General features: G+C 31.4%; 3 protein-coding genes across 3 annotated transcripts; all 3 read right to left on the reverse strand.

Moving 5' to 3' along the window:
* Position 1: 1 nt before the first annotated feature.
* LOC149743371 (uncharacterized) lies at positions 2 to 3,324 on the reverse strand. The gene is made up of 6 exons (XM_089875005.1): positions 3,184 to 3,324; positions 2,657 to 2,790; positions 2,241 to 2,393; positions 1,609 to 1,840; positions 933 to 1,060; positions 2 to 581 (listed from the first exon to the last, which is right to left on the reverse strand). The coding sequence occupies exons 1-6, from the start codon at positions 3,293 to 3,295 to the stop codon at positions 282 to 284; spliced, it is 1,059 nt and encodes a 352-aa protein (XP_089731131.1). The 5' UTR covers positions 3,296 to 3,324; the 3' UTR covers positions 2 to 281.
* A 14-nt stretch (positions 3,325 to 3,338) lies between these two features.
* Positions 3,339 to 8,573, reverse strand: LOC149743372 (uncharacterized). Its single transcript, XM_089874873.1, has 8 exons — positions 8,228 to 8,573; positions 7,599 to 7,966; positions 7,090 to 7,200; positions 6,526 to 6,747; positions 6,110 to 6,248; positions 5,034 to 5,279; positions 4,315 to 4,399; positions 3,339 to 4,016 (listed from the first exon to the last, which is right to left on the reverse strand). Exons 1-8 carry the CDS (start codon positions 8,571 to 8,573, stop codon positions 3,878 to 3,880), a joined length of 1,656 nt encoding a protein of 551 aa, XP_089730999.1. The 3' UTR covers positions 3,339 to 3,877.
* Positions 8,574 to 8,597: 24 nt separating this feature from the next.
* Positions 8,598 to 15,718, reverse strand: LOC149743373 (DNA polymerase kappa-like). Its single transcript, XM_089874842.1, has 11 exons — positions 15,116 to 15,718; positions 14,666 to 14,807; positions 14,024 to 14,176; positions 13,531 to 13,650; positions 12,957 to 13,076; positions 12,375 to 12,512; positions 11,653 to 11,802; positions 10,980 to 11,179; positions 10,269 to 10,407; positions 9,755 to 9,881; positions 8,598 to 9,380 (listed from the first exon to the last, which is right to left on the reverse strand). The coding sequence occupies exons 1-11, from the start codon at positions 15,241 to 15,243 to the stop codon at positions 8,677 to 8,679; spliced, it is 2,121 nt and encodes a 706-aa protein (XP_089730968.1). The 5' UTR covers positions 15,244 to 15,718; the 3' UTR covers positions 8,598 to 8,676.
* Positions 15,719 to 16,009: the final 291 nt, after the last annotated feature.

Genomic DNA, 16,009 nt, shown 5'->3' on the forward strand with positions numbered 1-16,009 from the left:
GCGAAACTTAAATAAATTTATTTAAATAACACCTTAAAGCAATATTGGCAGCGAATGCAGCAGTGCAGTTACAATAAAAATATGCAGCGAGTCTTCCTGAGCCCATGCGGTACAAACACGATTCGAAAAAATATTTGCGGAGGTTAATAATTACCACATTGTGGAGCAAATATTTATCATCTTTTCTTTAACACAATGCACACGGCTATATATAATGAACAAAAAATGATTTGCACATACAACTCAAACATGATCACAAACATCAAAACAAAGGATTTTTTCTAACCAGCAACTTTAAAAACAGCTTTAGAAGCAGTTCCTGCTTTCAAAGAATCAAAAGCAGTTTCGTACTGCTTTAAGTCGAACATTTTTATACCAAGTTTCTCATACACAAGATATCCTTTATCGGCAAGAACCTTTAAAAGCTCTAATGCCCCTTCAAAACACTTTGGGTTGGTGAAACAACTGACTATCTTTAACTCTTTCCAGTAAATTTGAAAAGGTTCCACAGCCATGGTCTCACCAGCAGGGCAGCATCCAAATATGCAAATAGTTGCACCACGGCGACAAAGAGTAAATGCCTAAATTTAAACGTTTTTTTTTAATTTATTTAAGGGTAAGTAGAACATATTGAAAGAATGATGTGTATTATTTACCCTCGCGTGGCGAGGCAACAACAGTCATTATAGCACGAGTTGTTTTATACACCTTGTTTACATTACTACGTTTGTACCTTTAAGGTAATTTTTTTTTTGGGGGGAGGGGGCTTTTTTTATTTTATGTATGTTCAAATTAAGAATTTTTAGGCATTCTCTATGCGCTGTATCTTGTTTTCAATGTACATCTCTTCCAGCTATGCAAGTAGGTAAAAATATGGCAGTTCAAAGACAATCCATTTTGTGGCACATCAACATAAATGAAGAAAAACTAACCTTTTCCACAGCTTTAGTATTTCCTGTACAATCTATAACAACATAGTAACCATAGTAATCGGTGTCTTTCCCCTTAAACTTAAGATCAATTTCTTGAGGATGAACAACATCGAATCCAAGTTTCATGTCTAAACAAAAACATATATCATTATATGACACACAAATCATTTTAGGATTCTAGTTTTTTTTTTCTAGAGGAAAAAAATCCATTTGAATATGAGTCTGATGATGCTATCTCTCAAGCAAACATATATTTTATTGAAATAAATTTGTAGATTTTTGTTCTTTTATATTTTTGTAGCACTTGATCGGGAATGTTATTTGGTTATGGTAGATACTGTAGTATTTTAATATGCTTAGTATCGATCACAGACGATGAGTACATATTCAATCAGTTTATTTAGATTTATCATGCTTTTCAACTATATTTTTAGAATAATAATCTATTGTCATAATTCCATACACGAGGCGATCAGTGTTGCACATTAACAATTTATAATCACTTGAACCAAAATACTACAGATACAACGCATAGTCAACACTGGGGACACAACGGCAATCGCTCCAACCCAGTAGTCACTAATAAGTTGTCTAAATTATCAGCCACAAATAAAAAGTATTCCCCCCCAAATAAAATAACAATAAAAAAAAGATACAATGTACAGTCACAAGTCACCTGCACAAAGTTTTCTTCTCCCCTCATTTATTTCAGCAACAGTGACATTAGTAAAGCCATGATGATGCAGAAGTGTGCAGAACAAACATCCAATGATACCTGCTCCTTGAACAAGGATTCTTGCATCTTTTTCTGGAAGATCACCAAGTTGTCTCCATCCACGAAGAACGCATGAATACGGTTCAGCAAGAGCTCCTTGCATTAGGTTAACATTGTCTGGCAGTTTGTAGACCTAATAATAATATATTATTAATAACTTTATTTGCCCCTTCGATTGCGGTAGCGAAAATTTAGAAATATTTTAAACGAAAAGACAGGATATAGCGACAAAACAACAGTTGTTAAAAAACGCTTACATTTAAAAAACATATACCCAGAGGAAAAAAAAGTGCAACAACTTTCGTTACAAAACTTTAAAAAACTGATAGCGTTAATTATTACAAACAATCAGTGTAAAGAATTTAAACTTGTTCATCATAAATTTATAATATCAAATTAAATTAGTTTCATCGGTGTTATGTTTTTGGAATTTTGAACAAAATCTGAAGTGAGATTGTTAAAATGCAGGTAAATTTATAGTGTCAAACATGGGAAGCCTATGGCTACTTTTTATAACATTTAATATAAACTACCTTTTCAATTGGAGCAATGCAATACTCTGCCCATCCCCCATTCATGCTGATACCGACACAAAGGTTGGATTCACAAAAATGTGGATTCGATTCTCGTCCCCACTGACAAGCACCGCAGCATTCATTAGGATTTACACACACCAGGTCACCCAACTGCAAACCACTATGTAAATCACTTTTTAATTATTACACGTCCGGCGGCATGGTATAGTGTTTAGCGCGCCTGCCTGTAACCCAGAGGTTATGAAAGGAGGGTTGCGACCTCTGAACCCCCCTAGTTGTGCCACTGCTTATATCTTAGCGGCAAGCCTTACACCCATTACCTCTAATTTAGAGGTAGGTGAGCTAACCACTTTCCCACGGCTCTAGACCTAATAGAACAGTAAACTTTTTTGTTTGAATTAAACAAGGCTTACTTTCAATTCTTTTACAGCATCACCAACTGAAACAACCGTCCCAGAAAACTCATGGCCCAGTATCACTCCATCTTGCTTGCCAGAAAATTTTCCCATTTCCCCTTTCATGATGTGAAAGTCTGAACCACACACTCCTACATAACAAGTCAATGTAAAATACAGATAAAACTAGTTGCAATAGTTACTTGAAAATTTTATATTTAAAAAAAATTACTGAAGTTATTAAAAAAATTTCAATTAGAAGAGATTAAACATAAATCACAACTTTTACCTGAAATTTTAGACCTAATATGAGGCAAAACACTAATTACAAATAGTACATATATACAAGTTGTAATACAATATTATGACAATACATATATATATTAAAATAACATACAAAATTTTGACAGTACATTTAAGTGATAAAACACTAATTACAACTTTTACCTAAAAATTTTAAACCTAAAATGACATAAAACATTTATTAAATAGTACATACATAAATTAAGTTAACAAACAATGTTTTGAGTAATGTTTAAGCAGACCTGAATAAGCGACTTTAATTTTTACGTCATTTTCCTTCAAGACTTCGGGTATTTTCATTTTGTCTTTAAAAGACAAATCAGATTTTTCTCCCAGCCACCATACAGCTTGCATTGTATTTTGTATGTGTTATATATCACAAAAAAAACTAGAAACCTGAAATAACACAGTGCAATTGCTTTTAATAAGCATGTAACAAAAAAGCCTGGAATTAGATAACACATAATGAAGAATGAAAATGAATTTTCTTCAAAAATCTAAAACAAATTTTCCACAAAATCTGAAACGAAATTTTCTCAAAAAATCTCAAATGAAATGTTCTCAAAAAATCTGAAAGGAATTTCGCGAAACATCTGCAAACAGTGTAAATTCGCCTAACACATTTGGCATACCTTTTTTTAATAAACAAGAATCCGAATCAAACACTAGTATTAGTATTTCTCATGCATTTCAATTTCTTTCTACTAACTCCACAATAAAACTTATCATAAAATATGTAGATGAATGCAACTTACTTTATCCTTGCATGCCCAAAAAACATCAGTCGTTATAACACAGGTGTTCTGTTTCATACACCTCATGCCAGCTTACAAGTTACCAAATATGTTACTTTGTGGGTGAATATTTTTTTGGGTTTTTTAATTCACAAATAAGAGGATACAAAAGGATATGTCTGCATTTGCAAACACACAACAGTTATTGCGGCAACTTTTGATCGACCGAGATATTTTCGACGGAATATTTCTTCCATCGTTCACTTGGAGATTGAACAGGTTCAACCCAATTTATTGGGATTTCACTTCCCTCGTTATTTATAAACTGATCCCATTGTCGTCTGAATAAAATGAGAAGTATTTTAAATACAAATTATCGGCACATAACATAAAGAATCCCAACTATTTGTCTTTTCAATTACGGTGGCGAAGACAAAAGAACAGTTGTTAAAACACAGTCTTAATAATTCTTTTATATTCGAATATAATTTCAAATTTTAAAGTTAAAGCAAAAAAATCTAAAACATAAAAAGCATGCATTTCACAAGCGTGTTGCATATTCCCAAAAAACATACACTTTAAATTAAACAACCGCTTGCAGGATGCCCGGTTAAAGCAAGAGAAAGTTAAATAAAAAACCTGTATTCCACGAGCGTGTTAACATCAACTTGAGATTGTTGATGTAACTGATGTACCGGCCACATTGGGTCAAAAGCGTCCAACTCTGGAATTAATTACCATGTTAGTATGGTGACAAATATAAGCAGCAAATAATATGCTAGATGTTGTACATTTGTTTATCAAAATGTGTGCAAGCGATTTTTGTACAAACTTTCCTAAGTAATACGTGTAATCTGTTACTTCTGGTACCGAACATATTAAAATGTGGTATTTAAAAGAGTTTTACAAGTCTGGTACAAGGGATTTTTCTACAAACTTTTGCAAGTAATAACTTAATATTCTGTTATTTCTGCTGCAAGGCGTATTAAAAATAATGTGGTATATGTATTTAAAAAAGTTTTCGAGGCAAGCAGTTCCAGAAGAAGGGATTTTTGTACAAAGTTTCGCAAGTAATAATTTAGAATTCTGTTACTTCTGCTACCAGTGGTATGAAAAAAAATCTGGTAGATAATTTTTTTTTATTAATTTAGTAAAACTAAATATACATCTATGGGCGGTATTTAAAAAAAAAAATCGTTTTGTTGCCAACAATGTGAGGACAGGATTGTAAAAATATCCCCTTTTTTGTGCGTATCGTGAAACACACTGGATTTTATAAATAAAAATATTTTCCTTTTTTAATCAAATCAACTCTGCAATCCTGAGCGAGGATAAATAATTTACATTCGTTTACTTACCTAATTCAAACTTTCCGAACAGATTTTGTTTTCTCTCATCTTCCCATTTTTTTCTTCGTTTCTCTACCTTTATCTTCTTCTGCTTCATCAGAAGACTTCGGACTTCTTTCTGTTCTGTCTCCACGAACATTTTCAGAGCGTTGGATTTTTTCTCGACATTAAAAATTTGACTTTGAAGTTTTTTCTTTGTAATTTCCACCAAATCATGGAAGTTGTTCGTCATAACATCAGATGGAACTTCTCTACCTGGAAGTTTGGTTGAAATAACATACTTACAGTGAAGGGAGGTGTAAATAGGTAGCGACTAGGGATGCACATTACAGAATAATTAGGTATTCTAGGATATCCTAGAATACTTTATTTCGAATCTAGAATTCCGAATCTAGAATTTCGAATCTTTTTATATTTATAGGAAAAAATAATTTTACCCACATAAGTCAGTTTATTGACTCTTTCATACCCGCCTTGTTGGAACATGAGCTGTAAAATGATCAAAAATTGTACTATTGGGTAGTTTTTGCGTCATGAAACGTATAGCAGGTTATGAAAAGACGTTACGAAACGTTTACTCTTGAAAGTCCCACAAACACAAAAATATTTTTTTTCTGATAAGTTTCAAAATTGATAAGTTTCAAAAATTGTTAATATGAGATGACGTGTAATTACGTCATTAAACAGAATAACGAATCTCGTAATTAGATTCGAATACAAAAGGATTCGAATCTCACGGATTCGAAATTCTGTAATGTGCATCCCTAGTAGCGACCACGCCTATTTTTTTTCCGATCAAGTAAATATGTTTTTACTATAAGCATGTTTTAACAACTGTTGTTTTGTCCCTATATCCTGTCTTTTTGTTTTAAATATTTCTAAATCTTTGATACCGTAATCGAAGAGTCCTAATTTAAGTGAATGTGTGTAATTTGCTTTATCCTTGCGTGGCTGTTCAATACACCCTATGCCCGCCTACAAGTTACCTTTACCGCATATGTAATTTTGTGGATAATTGTTTTTATTTATATATATATATATATTGAAGGCCTATATATTTCATATATATAGTATATACTGTATACCTGATGACTTAAGTGTTTGAAGTCTAGCCTTTCTTAGCTTATCGAGAGCATTTATAAGATCAACAGATTTCTTTAAAGTAGATTCCTCCTTTCGAACTTCAGTCAAAGCTTCATCCAATTGTCGCTGCATCTCATTATCCTGAAAAAATGAAACTCAAAGCAAAAATATATTTGCAGTTTAAAATGAAAAAAAAAATTGCAGAAATAAAAAACTTAAATAAATAAACTCGGAAAAACAATTGCAATGGAAAAAATAAATAAACTTAAAAAAATATTTGCAAAACTAAAAATAAATAATTTCAAAAAAAATCACAAAGCTGACAAAACAATTAACAAAAAATAAGTAACTAACACTGAAAAAGTAAAACTATTTAAGATAAAGCACAAAATAATTTTTAATGGTATGGCAGACTCACTCGTAACTGCGTTTCATGTTTTACTTTTTCCGATTTTAACCAATCTTCAATTTGGGAATGTTTTTCCTCAATTCGTTCTCTCCTTTCTTTCTCAACGAGATAAACTGAGTGTTTCTTTTTCTTAATTCTTAACCTACGTTTTCTACGTTGTTCGATTTTCTTTTTTAATCCCTTAATCACGGCCTCATTGGAAAGAGTTGTTAAAATTGTATCCAGATCTTTCTAAAGAAGAAATTCGATGTAAATTCAGCACATATGCGCTTAATGATAGGTTTGAAAGGTATGCGTATATACCCTGAGTACCCAGTATCAATGCATAAACAGTTTAATTGCCTATCTTACAAACATGTCTTAAAATAAACACTATACAGTGGTGATAGTACAATGATCAGTCTATTTCCCAAATAAAAGCTAAAAATGTGACAAAAAAAATTGTTCTCGCCAGACTTTACCCTAAAGCATTTAATGTCACACGTTAATGTGTCTAACTCATGAAATAATCCATTGTCCAAACTAGTAGTAAAAAATCTAACCATATACTATTAAAAATAAAAAATATCATACTTTGTATATAGCAGCAGATTCTGCATTGAATAATTTCCCACTTTCGTTAATTGATTCAAGTTTTTCAAGCAATTCATCAGCTTTTCGTCGTAAACGCTGAGCTTCACACATCTGGAACAAAACAAGAGCATTACTGACATTTACAATAATGCAAATCCAAACATAGTTAACTAACTTAACTTTATTTGATTCTATAAGAATAATTGATTCTGAATACAACTTATTTATCTTCATGTAGTAGAGAATTGATATTAGTTATAGTAAGTTGGGAAAGATGGGACACCTTTCATTCTATTATTTTGTCCCATTTAGTAGTAAACAGAAAACATTCAAAGAATTATAAATCCGTATCCTCACAACTCCCATAGGCCATGGTTAATTGTATAAAACACGATCTGGATATTTGGACATTATGTGCCAAAGGTGTCCCGTCTTGCCCCAACCTACTATATATTACAGGTATTCTGTTTCTAATAGGTTTAACCAATATTTTGTTACATTAAATTTACCTTTATGTCTTGTGGCTTTGATGTTATATCTTCCTTTGCACTAACTTTGCTTAAATTATTCGTGTGTTTCCCAATCTTTTTTAAAAAACCTTCCACAACCAGCGCATCACCGGACTGAGTTGACGAATTCTGGAAATTTTTGCAAAATTGTCCTGTTTGCGAAGCTACTTCAGGTCTTTTTACACCACTCTGAAAAGTTTGGGTGTTCATGGGGCAATTCCATGACTGGTGTGTGAAGCTCTGGACAGGGAAATTGTCACCCATCATTTGATGTGTCATTCGAACATTGTTAAATACATTCATATCATGGTTTTGGTTTGGTGGTGGTTGAGGTCTGTTCATAAACCTGTTCCGGTTGGGGTGCATACCTAGAAAAAAATATTTAAAAAAAATATTAAAATAATATATTTAGAATATTTAAATAACTAAATAAATACTTTTAATTAAAAAAAACAATTTGTTAGAAACTTTAAATAAGTAAATAAATATTAAGAAAAAAACAACAGCAAAACACAAATAAGTAATTAGAAAAAACAACATCAAAACACAAACAAGTAATTAGAAAAAACAACATCAAAACACAAATAAATAATTAGAAAAAACACATTTAAATCTCTAAATGTACATACCCCTCATTCTAAAATGCGAAGGTGTTTGTTGATTTTGCATTGGTCCTCCAAAACATTGCATGTTTTGTCCCATTATTGGTTCCTTAGCCATAAAAGGCATTCTGTTTACCATTGAGTTAGCAGGTCCATGCATCTGATGGGGTGGCATGGTTTGTCTTACTATGGGATAGGGATTCTGGCCACTGAAGAAGTTTTGTCTTATTGGTAAATCAGGTTGGTTATTGCTTATTTGTCTTGGTTGGCCAAAAAAGTTGCCTGGCATCATGTTGGGAGGTACAGGCTGATTACCCCGGTGTTGGAACATTGGGTTTACATTATGTTCTATATATGGACGTTTGTATGCCATATTTTAATGTTCTATTACCTACACCTGAAAATACATTAAAATTATATAGATTTGAAATAAATACTTTTTTATATATTTAAAAAAAACAACATAAATATAGGATTTATAGTGGAACAAAAAACTTTTTAATTCCATCGCCTTTGGAAATTAGTTTTCTACGTTTTGATAAGTTTTCATTATTATTATGATTCGCAAGTGATCGTTTTTTAAAAGATTCTCCATTTTCTTCTTTTAAAATATCTCTTATTGTGGATTGGCTCAAGCAGGAGTCAACATGGTTATTAAACTGATACAAAGTTGTTTTTGAAGACTGAAAACTGGCGCAACATATTGGGCATGAGAATGCAGCATCATCTAACATTTTGGAAGAAGAGTTTGAATTTGCTAAGTTTAAGTTAGCAGTATTACGTGGTGAATTAGAATTTTCTGGAAAATTTGAGGAGCATTTTATTTCTGGTTGTTGAAAAGTTTTATCCAAAGACAAGCAAGCATCTAAATGCTGATTAAGTAATGATGTAGTTTTAAATTGCTCAGTACCACACGCAGGGCAAGGAAATGTTTCTATATCAGTATTGGAAGTTTCAACTTGAAGTAATTCATTTTTCATATCTTCCTGCTTCACAGGATCGCCATCTTCATGGTTTTCATCACAAGGTTCCTGATTTGAACATTCATGATCACGGGAAGAACTTGTTTGAGCAGACAATGTTTTGTCGCAACTTTGAGGTTTCGTATTCCCGGCAAAAAATTTGAGGATTGAGGTTTGAGCTGAGGTGGTGCCTGTTTCCAACTTTGATAATCCAACACCTAAGAAAATTAAAACAAGTGTACAGAACAGGGCAGCTAATCTGGACAAAACCTTGGCTGACATTGCTAAAATACAATTACAATCATAGTCGTCAAACAGTGATTAATGTGGTGAACCGGTGAATGCAATATACTTTGGCTCTGCTTGTTTGTAAAGACACCTAACAGCAGAGTAAAATATGGGGGGACATTGTTAAAATGCAGTTACACTCATAGTAATCAAACATAGGGAACCTCATTGAATAAGTGTGGTAAATGCAATATACTTTGACTCTGCTTGTTTGTATAGACACCCAACAGCAAAGTAAAAGCTGTTTTAGGCTTGATGCTGCTAAACATAAGATGACACCCGTGTTTAAATACTTGGTACTTACCCATCAGCCGCAATGATAGTTTGTTATTAGCGTTAAGTATCTCTTGTTTTAGAAGTTCTTGTGCAACAGGAAATATTGTTTGATAATTTGTCATTGGAACATTTATCGTCTTTGATCTTGTGTGAAGCTGAAAAAATATAACATGAAAGAAATTAGTGAACTCGCTTAAACATCTGGACCTGAGCCAAACTTGGCCGCTGAATAAATATGATATGAGAGAAGCACAAGTTAGTACAGTCAACCACACTTAAACAGATCACATCTGGACCAAGCCAAACTAGTCAGATAATGCGCAGTGAAAAAAATTCATTCTATTTTTTCTATTTTTTCTTGTACCATTTGATAGTAAACAAATGCATTCAAAGAATTATAAAATCGTATCCTCACGACTCCCAGAGACTGTTGTTAATTGTTTAAAACACAATCAGAATATACTGATATTATGTGCTAAAGGTATCCCATTTTACTTGTCAATACTATGTACTATGTATATATTGTATTTATATTTCTATACCTGAAAATCAACATTCTTTGTTTTTAAAGTCAAGGTTTTTCCCTGCACATTTTGTTTCTTCATATCCGCAGCTAAACTATGGCAGAGTTCATCTAGCTTGGCAAATAATTCATCACGATCTGATATTGTACTGAATGTTCTGAAAAGAATGAAAAAAGGGTTAAGATGACTGATGAACTGTTACAGAATAGTTTTTTAAACAAATTTTGAATGTCCTTGTTTATCACAAATCACAATATATACTAAAGAGTAATATTCAACAATTCAAAAGTTAAAATTTTAAATCTGAGGATTCAAAATCAAAACAAATGTTCTGCGTAAAAGGGTTAAGATGAATCAGAATTCTTGTGCAAAAATAAGGAAATGAAACGTTGAAGGTTTGGAAGTCCTTAAAATTAAATTATCAAATTATTTAATAAAATAAATATTAACAAAAATTTTTAAAAAAGTATGTGATGAATTTTGTGAATCTACATAACAGACAAAAATCAATGTTTTAGTTTGTTACTTTTTAGCCTACGTATTTTATAGCTGTTGACCCTAAAACAAAAGTTCACTTCTGTTATGGAGAAAAAACTTTACTCTTTAACCTTTTACTGCTGATCTGGTGCTTTAAAAACGTAACAGACAAAAATCAAGTCCAACCAATTTCATAACAAAAGATATATATTTTTCCTAAAAGGCATCGTCAGTCTCTTATTTAAATATAACCTCTCAGTGCTGATACTTTTCCTTTCTCCATCTGGTTCCAGGATATTGGAGGAACATCCGAGACACATCCTGAAGAAGAAGGAGCACGAGGTGGCTGAAAAGAGCAACATCAGCTCTGCTCGCATTTCATAAATATCTCCACATTTCTGAACACCGAGGGAGGAAAGAAGTTGCTCGGTCACTTTTCCTATTCCATTGACCTAATAATTAAAAAATTTTGGTAAAAAAATTATCGAAAAATAAAAAAAACTGTTTGTAAAGCTACTGAAGTGCTGGCTATACACTACTTTTTGCTATTAAAAGTCTTGGATATGAAAATATGACAACTTTGGTAAAGTTACTTCATTGCTGGTTACACCACTGCAAATTTATCAAAACATAACCACTTTTTGTAGAGTTTGTAATAGGCTGGTTATGCTTTATACTATTAAGTCTTGAAATGACTTTTAATTTTAATAGAGAAAAGTAGTGGTGTAACCATCACGTAAGAAACTTTACAAGAAGTTTTATATTTTGATAACTTTTAAAGTTATACAAAGTGGACTAACATTGCTAATTGGCGACATTTAATAGGTAATACTAATACATATGTTATTTTTACTCTGTTTTAAGTTTAAAAAAACGTAAATAAAAAACTAAACATTTATTTAAATTTATTTTTCCAAAGCCTTACCTTTCTGACTGGAAAATCTTTAATAAACTTCATTATTTCATCTCGATTTGGAGCAAAAAAGGTTTGTCCGTTTGGTTTGTTTAAATCACTTCCAATCTTAGCAAGCATTGTGTTTGGTGCGATGCCAGCACTTGCAGTGAGCAAAGTTTTCTGTTAAAAACCACTTTGTTAGTTTCTTAAGTTTTTGAAAAATAACAATGGCACTGTATATACTGACATTTTAATTTTGTAAAAAAAATTCAAGAAAAAAACGTGTATAATATAGTCAGTTTTAAAAAAAAAATAAATATATTATATACATATAAATATATATATATATATGTCTAAATTTGTTAGTTTTAAAAAAAAAAACTTTGTTAGTTTCTTTAAATTTTAACAAAACACATTGGTATACATCTTAAAATTTAGACTCATTTATTTTACAATTATAAGTGAAAATAGTTGCACTGGAAGGAACGCACAATACAATATCCGTAGCTACTCTTTTTTATTATTTATATATCTTCATGTAATGTCAATTTGGTAATCGGTAGGTGCAAATAATCAACCATACAATGACTGACCAAATAAACCATGCTTATAAAATTTAATGCATAAAAAAATATATATATATTGTTTTCTATGGTAGGTACAAAATAATGATGTCAGATAAAAAAAGTTAAACTTTACAAAAAAATTAAATCATGTTTATAAAATTTAAAAAAAAATTAAACTTTTTTCACCTGATGAATTCGGAATCGTATTTCCTTAGTTACCTCTTCTGCTGAAAAACCAAAAGTTTCTGACGATTTTTTGTCATCTGTATGCTCACTTGTGGTTGTTGGGGCAAGGGTTGGATGGTAATGAAAAGTTCGTTCTTCCTGTGTTAAAAAAGGAGATGTTTTTCAAAAATTAAGTGTTGTTCCAGTATTCCAGAAATCAAGACATACAGTGTATCAGCCAGGTGAGGTTTTAGAAGGTGGTAATTCTTTTTCCAGAGAATTTCCAGAATATCTCTGATACATGATACCAATTTTAAACACACATACATGCATTATACCAGTATTGACTAACACATATATAATCAACATAGAGATGTCCATTTTATACTTCATTATCCTACAAGGCTGCAATTATAGTGACATTAAACTAATTTATATGGGTAAAACTAAAATTCTTTTGAAAAAGATTCAAAATTCTGATTCAAAAAAAAGATTTAAAATTCTGGATTTGAAATTAAGTATTCTAGGACATCATAGAATACCTAATTATTTTGTAATATGCATCCCTGCATATACACAACGCATATTACACCATTAACCTACTTGGTCATATAGAAGTCGCTTTTGCAAGTGATCTGTAATGTCAAGGAAAGCTTCATCCAAACTCATACCACAAAAGTTTTCATCATATTCAGAAAATATCTCTTGTGTTTCCTTGCTTACCTGTGTAACATAGCCAAAGGAATTTAGGAATATATATATATTTATTTATAAGAAATGGCTGAAAAGTTATAAATTATGGGGAAAAGAAATTAATATCCATATTGTCATAAATTAATAACAATAAACAATTTAATAATTTGCTCGATTTTTAAAAGGTTTTAAATTCGATTTTGCGAAAGCTTTTTCGAAAGCCTTTAAATTTGTTTTTGTATGGCATGAGCCCACTGCTAGCTTACCAAATATTGAATGCCACTAGTCCCACTACCATAGACATTTTGAATTACTTAGTTACTTATCTTGGTATTTATAATTAACTATTTACAATTACACAAAATTCATTTAAAAACTACTATATATATAAGTTTTCATGGGTGATTTCCAAATTGGTAAAAATTTTAATTTTATATTTTTAATACAAAAAGAGAAAAAGCAAAAAAGTAAACAAGAAAAATACCTCTCTGTATTTGTCAAAATTGGTTGGAACAATGATAAGATTGGGACACAACTTTTTTGCGATAAAACCTGGCATTGCAGCTCGTACTCCGTATTTTCTTGCAACGTAATTAGAAGTGGACTAAAAAGTAAAAATCAAAAGTTGATGACTAATATATATATAATTAATCAATATCATTATATATATTTACATAGTATTAAAAATGTGTACTTTCAGAACATGGTCACAAAAAATAAGGGTTGGGTTAATGGCAAAAAATTAATAAAAAAGCATCGATAGTATTTTCCTGCAACGTAATTAGAAGTGAACTAAAAATAAATTTATATTATATCACCACAAATAACGGTATAAAACTCTTCTATTACTACAAAACATGTGTTTTTCCAGCGAAACATAAGTCTCCTTTTAATTAGAAACAACTTTCACAAAAAAAACTTTTATCAACAGTAAAAAAGTTTAGCTGTTTTACACATTAAATCACCAGCCAACTCACAAGCATGTCCATTCCACCAACTGCCATTGGTTTCTGTTTCAATTCAGGTCGGTCCCTCTCTTCCACAGCTGCATAGAAAGCATCCATATCAATATGGATTATGGTACGAGACAAATCTCTTTGGTTTTCAACCTCCGATAAGATTTCTTCGGCCTGAATTGAGAAATATTACCTTATAAAATTAGCTTAACAGCAAATAATGCAAAAGCAGTAAAACACTTTCATTTTTCTTTTAATTATAGATACATGAAATAAGCAATATATTGTCACATTAAAGTAACTTCACAGCGCAAATGCGAAATGTAAAAGCACTGTAATTTTTCCGTTACCGTTACCCATAGATACATGAAATAAAAAATATATATCATATCACATAAAAAGTAACTTAACAGCGCAAAATACATAATGTAAAAGCAGAGTAATTTTTCCATTACCCATAATTGCATATAACAAAGCACTGTTAAATATATTTCAAAAACCTTATTGACTTCAGAATATTTTTACCACATTTCTCTCTAACACTAAATTTAGAATAGAAATATAGCTCATTTATTTACAACTATAGCAAGCTAACATACACATTACAACAAAATTATCATACAGACTCCTACACAAAAAAATGTAAAATTTAAGCTAACTTACATGTTGTTTTGCTGTCATGATTTGATTGGATGTAAAAGAATTTAACTTTCCTTTCATTTTTTGAATTCTTGCATTCACTTGTTGCTCTCGCTTTTGTTCATTTTTGTAAAACCGCGAACCAACTGTGTTGTCCATTATAATTCTGGTGCAAGTATGAAAATATTACAACATTTAAATAATCTATATACATAAAATATAAGCCTATCAGTGGTGGAAAAAATTCTAGGGATCGAGAAGATAAATAAATAGTTAAAAAATAGATTTGTATAGATTTTTTTAGAACATTTTAAGGGTGAAATTATTTTATAATTTGGAAATCTACGGGTTGCTGCAACTGCTGCAAAATTCTCAGAAAATTGTTGGTGCAACAAATCTGCCAAATTATAAATCGACGCCATCGTAATAAATTTAAATGATAATTCATAAAATTATAGAAAAAGTCACACAAACTTGTTTATTTTTTCTTTGTCTAATCCTTGCATTCCAGCTTTGTTGTCATTGAGACTCATTCTGGTCAATTGAGCAGGATGATTATGCGGTTTTAACTGGTTTGTACCAGATTTTCTGGATTTATCCATTTTACAGAACTTTTAAGAAAATGCAGTTGGAGAAACGTAATGCAGCCTAGAGCCTACTAAATATGATTGTTCTATTAATATAAAACATTCCATGATAAATAGTATACAAAAGTAGAGTCATGTTTAAAGCAATAGTCGCACAAATTCAGTTTTAACATAGTGGTTTCACACTTTCACACACCTGTTATAACTAGGTATATACTCGAAATTGACGCATCTAAAACAGCATGAATAGTAGGGTGGGGAAGTTGGGACACATTTTAACTCTATTTTTGTCCAATGTGGTAGTAAACAAGGAGCTTTTAAAGAATTATAAAACTATATGCTCAAGACTCCCATAGACCGTTGTTAACTGTTTAAAACACGATCAGGATATTCGGATATTATGCGCCGAAGGTGTCCCATCCTTCCCCATCCTACTATATGAATGTTATCGCGTAGCTGAGCAAACCAAGTTCACTGCAGCAAATGCCTACTCCCTGCAGAATTCGCCCAATTGGAATTCCCTTTTTCGTTTGTTTTGCCTTTTTCGCGCCATCGCCACCGTTCCGCATGACTTCACAATTTCATGACACCGTAGGTGAGAATGATCAACATAGAGGTTGATTCGCGCTATTTAGATGGGAAGACGATTTTGAATTCAGTATTTGTGGGGAAACTTTCATTTGAAAATTAGCTAATAGTGAGCACATATAAAGTGAATTCATTTTATGCCAGAACGTTCATTTTTGTGTGTTTTCTGCCTACAAGTAGTTTAGCATTGTAA

Source organism: Ciona robusta, chromosome 1 (genome assembly GCF_009617815.1).
Source record: "Ciona robusta chromosome 1, ASM961781v2".
NCBI lineage: Eukaryota > Metazoa > Chordata > Ascidiacea > Phlebobranchia > Cionidae > Ciona > Ciona robusta.

What these genes read in the sequence shown, in the direction of transcription:
- LOC149743371 (XM_089875005.1), bottom strand. Translation starts at nt 3,295, where the DNA reads ATGCAAGCTGTATGGTGGCTGGGAGAAAAATCTGATTTGTCTTTTAAA. An exon ending in AATTAAAGTCGCTTATTCAG is followed by an intron (nt 2,791 to 3,183) that starts GTCTGCTTAAAC and finishes CTTGTTATGTAG; the next exon opens with GAGTGTGTGGTTCAGACTTT. An exon ending in ATACTAAAGCTGTGGAAAAG is followed by an intron (nt 582 to 932) that starts GTTAGTTTTTCT and finishes GTTTAAATTTAG; the next exon opens with GCATTTACTCTTTGTCGCCG.
- LOC149743372 (XM_089874873.1), bottom strand. Translation starts at nt 8,573, where the DNA reads ATGGCATACAAACGTCCATATATAGAACATAATGTAAACCCAATGTTC. An exon ending in AATCTGCTGCTATATACAAA is followed by an intron (nt 6,748 to 7,089) that starts GTATGATATTTT and finishes TTTCTTCTTTAG; the next exon opens with AAAGATCTGGATACAATTTT. An exon ending in GTTCGGAAAGTTTGAATTAG is followed by an intron (nt 4,400 to 5,033) that starts GTAAGTAAACGA and finishes AATTAATTCCAG; the next exon opens with AGTTGGACGCTTTTGACCCA.
- LOC149743373 (XM_089874842.1), bottom strand. Translation starts at nt 15,243, where the DNA reads ATGGATAAATCCAGAAAATCTGGTACAAACCAGTTAAAACCGCATAAT. An exon ending in AGCGACTTCTATATGACCAA is followed by an intron (nt 12,513 to 12,956) that starts GTAGGTTAATGG and finishes TTTTTAACACAG; the next exon opens with GAAGAACGAACTTTTCATTA. An exon ending in AAAAGTATCAGCACTGAGAG is followed by an intron (nt 10,408 to 10,979) that starts GTTATATTTAAA and finishes CATTCTTTTCAG; the next exon opens with AACATTCAGTACAATATCAG.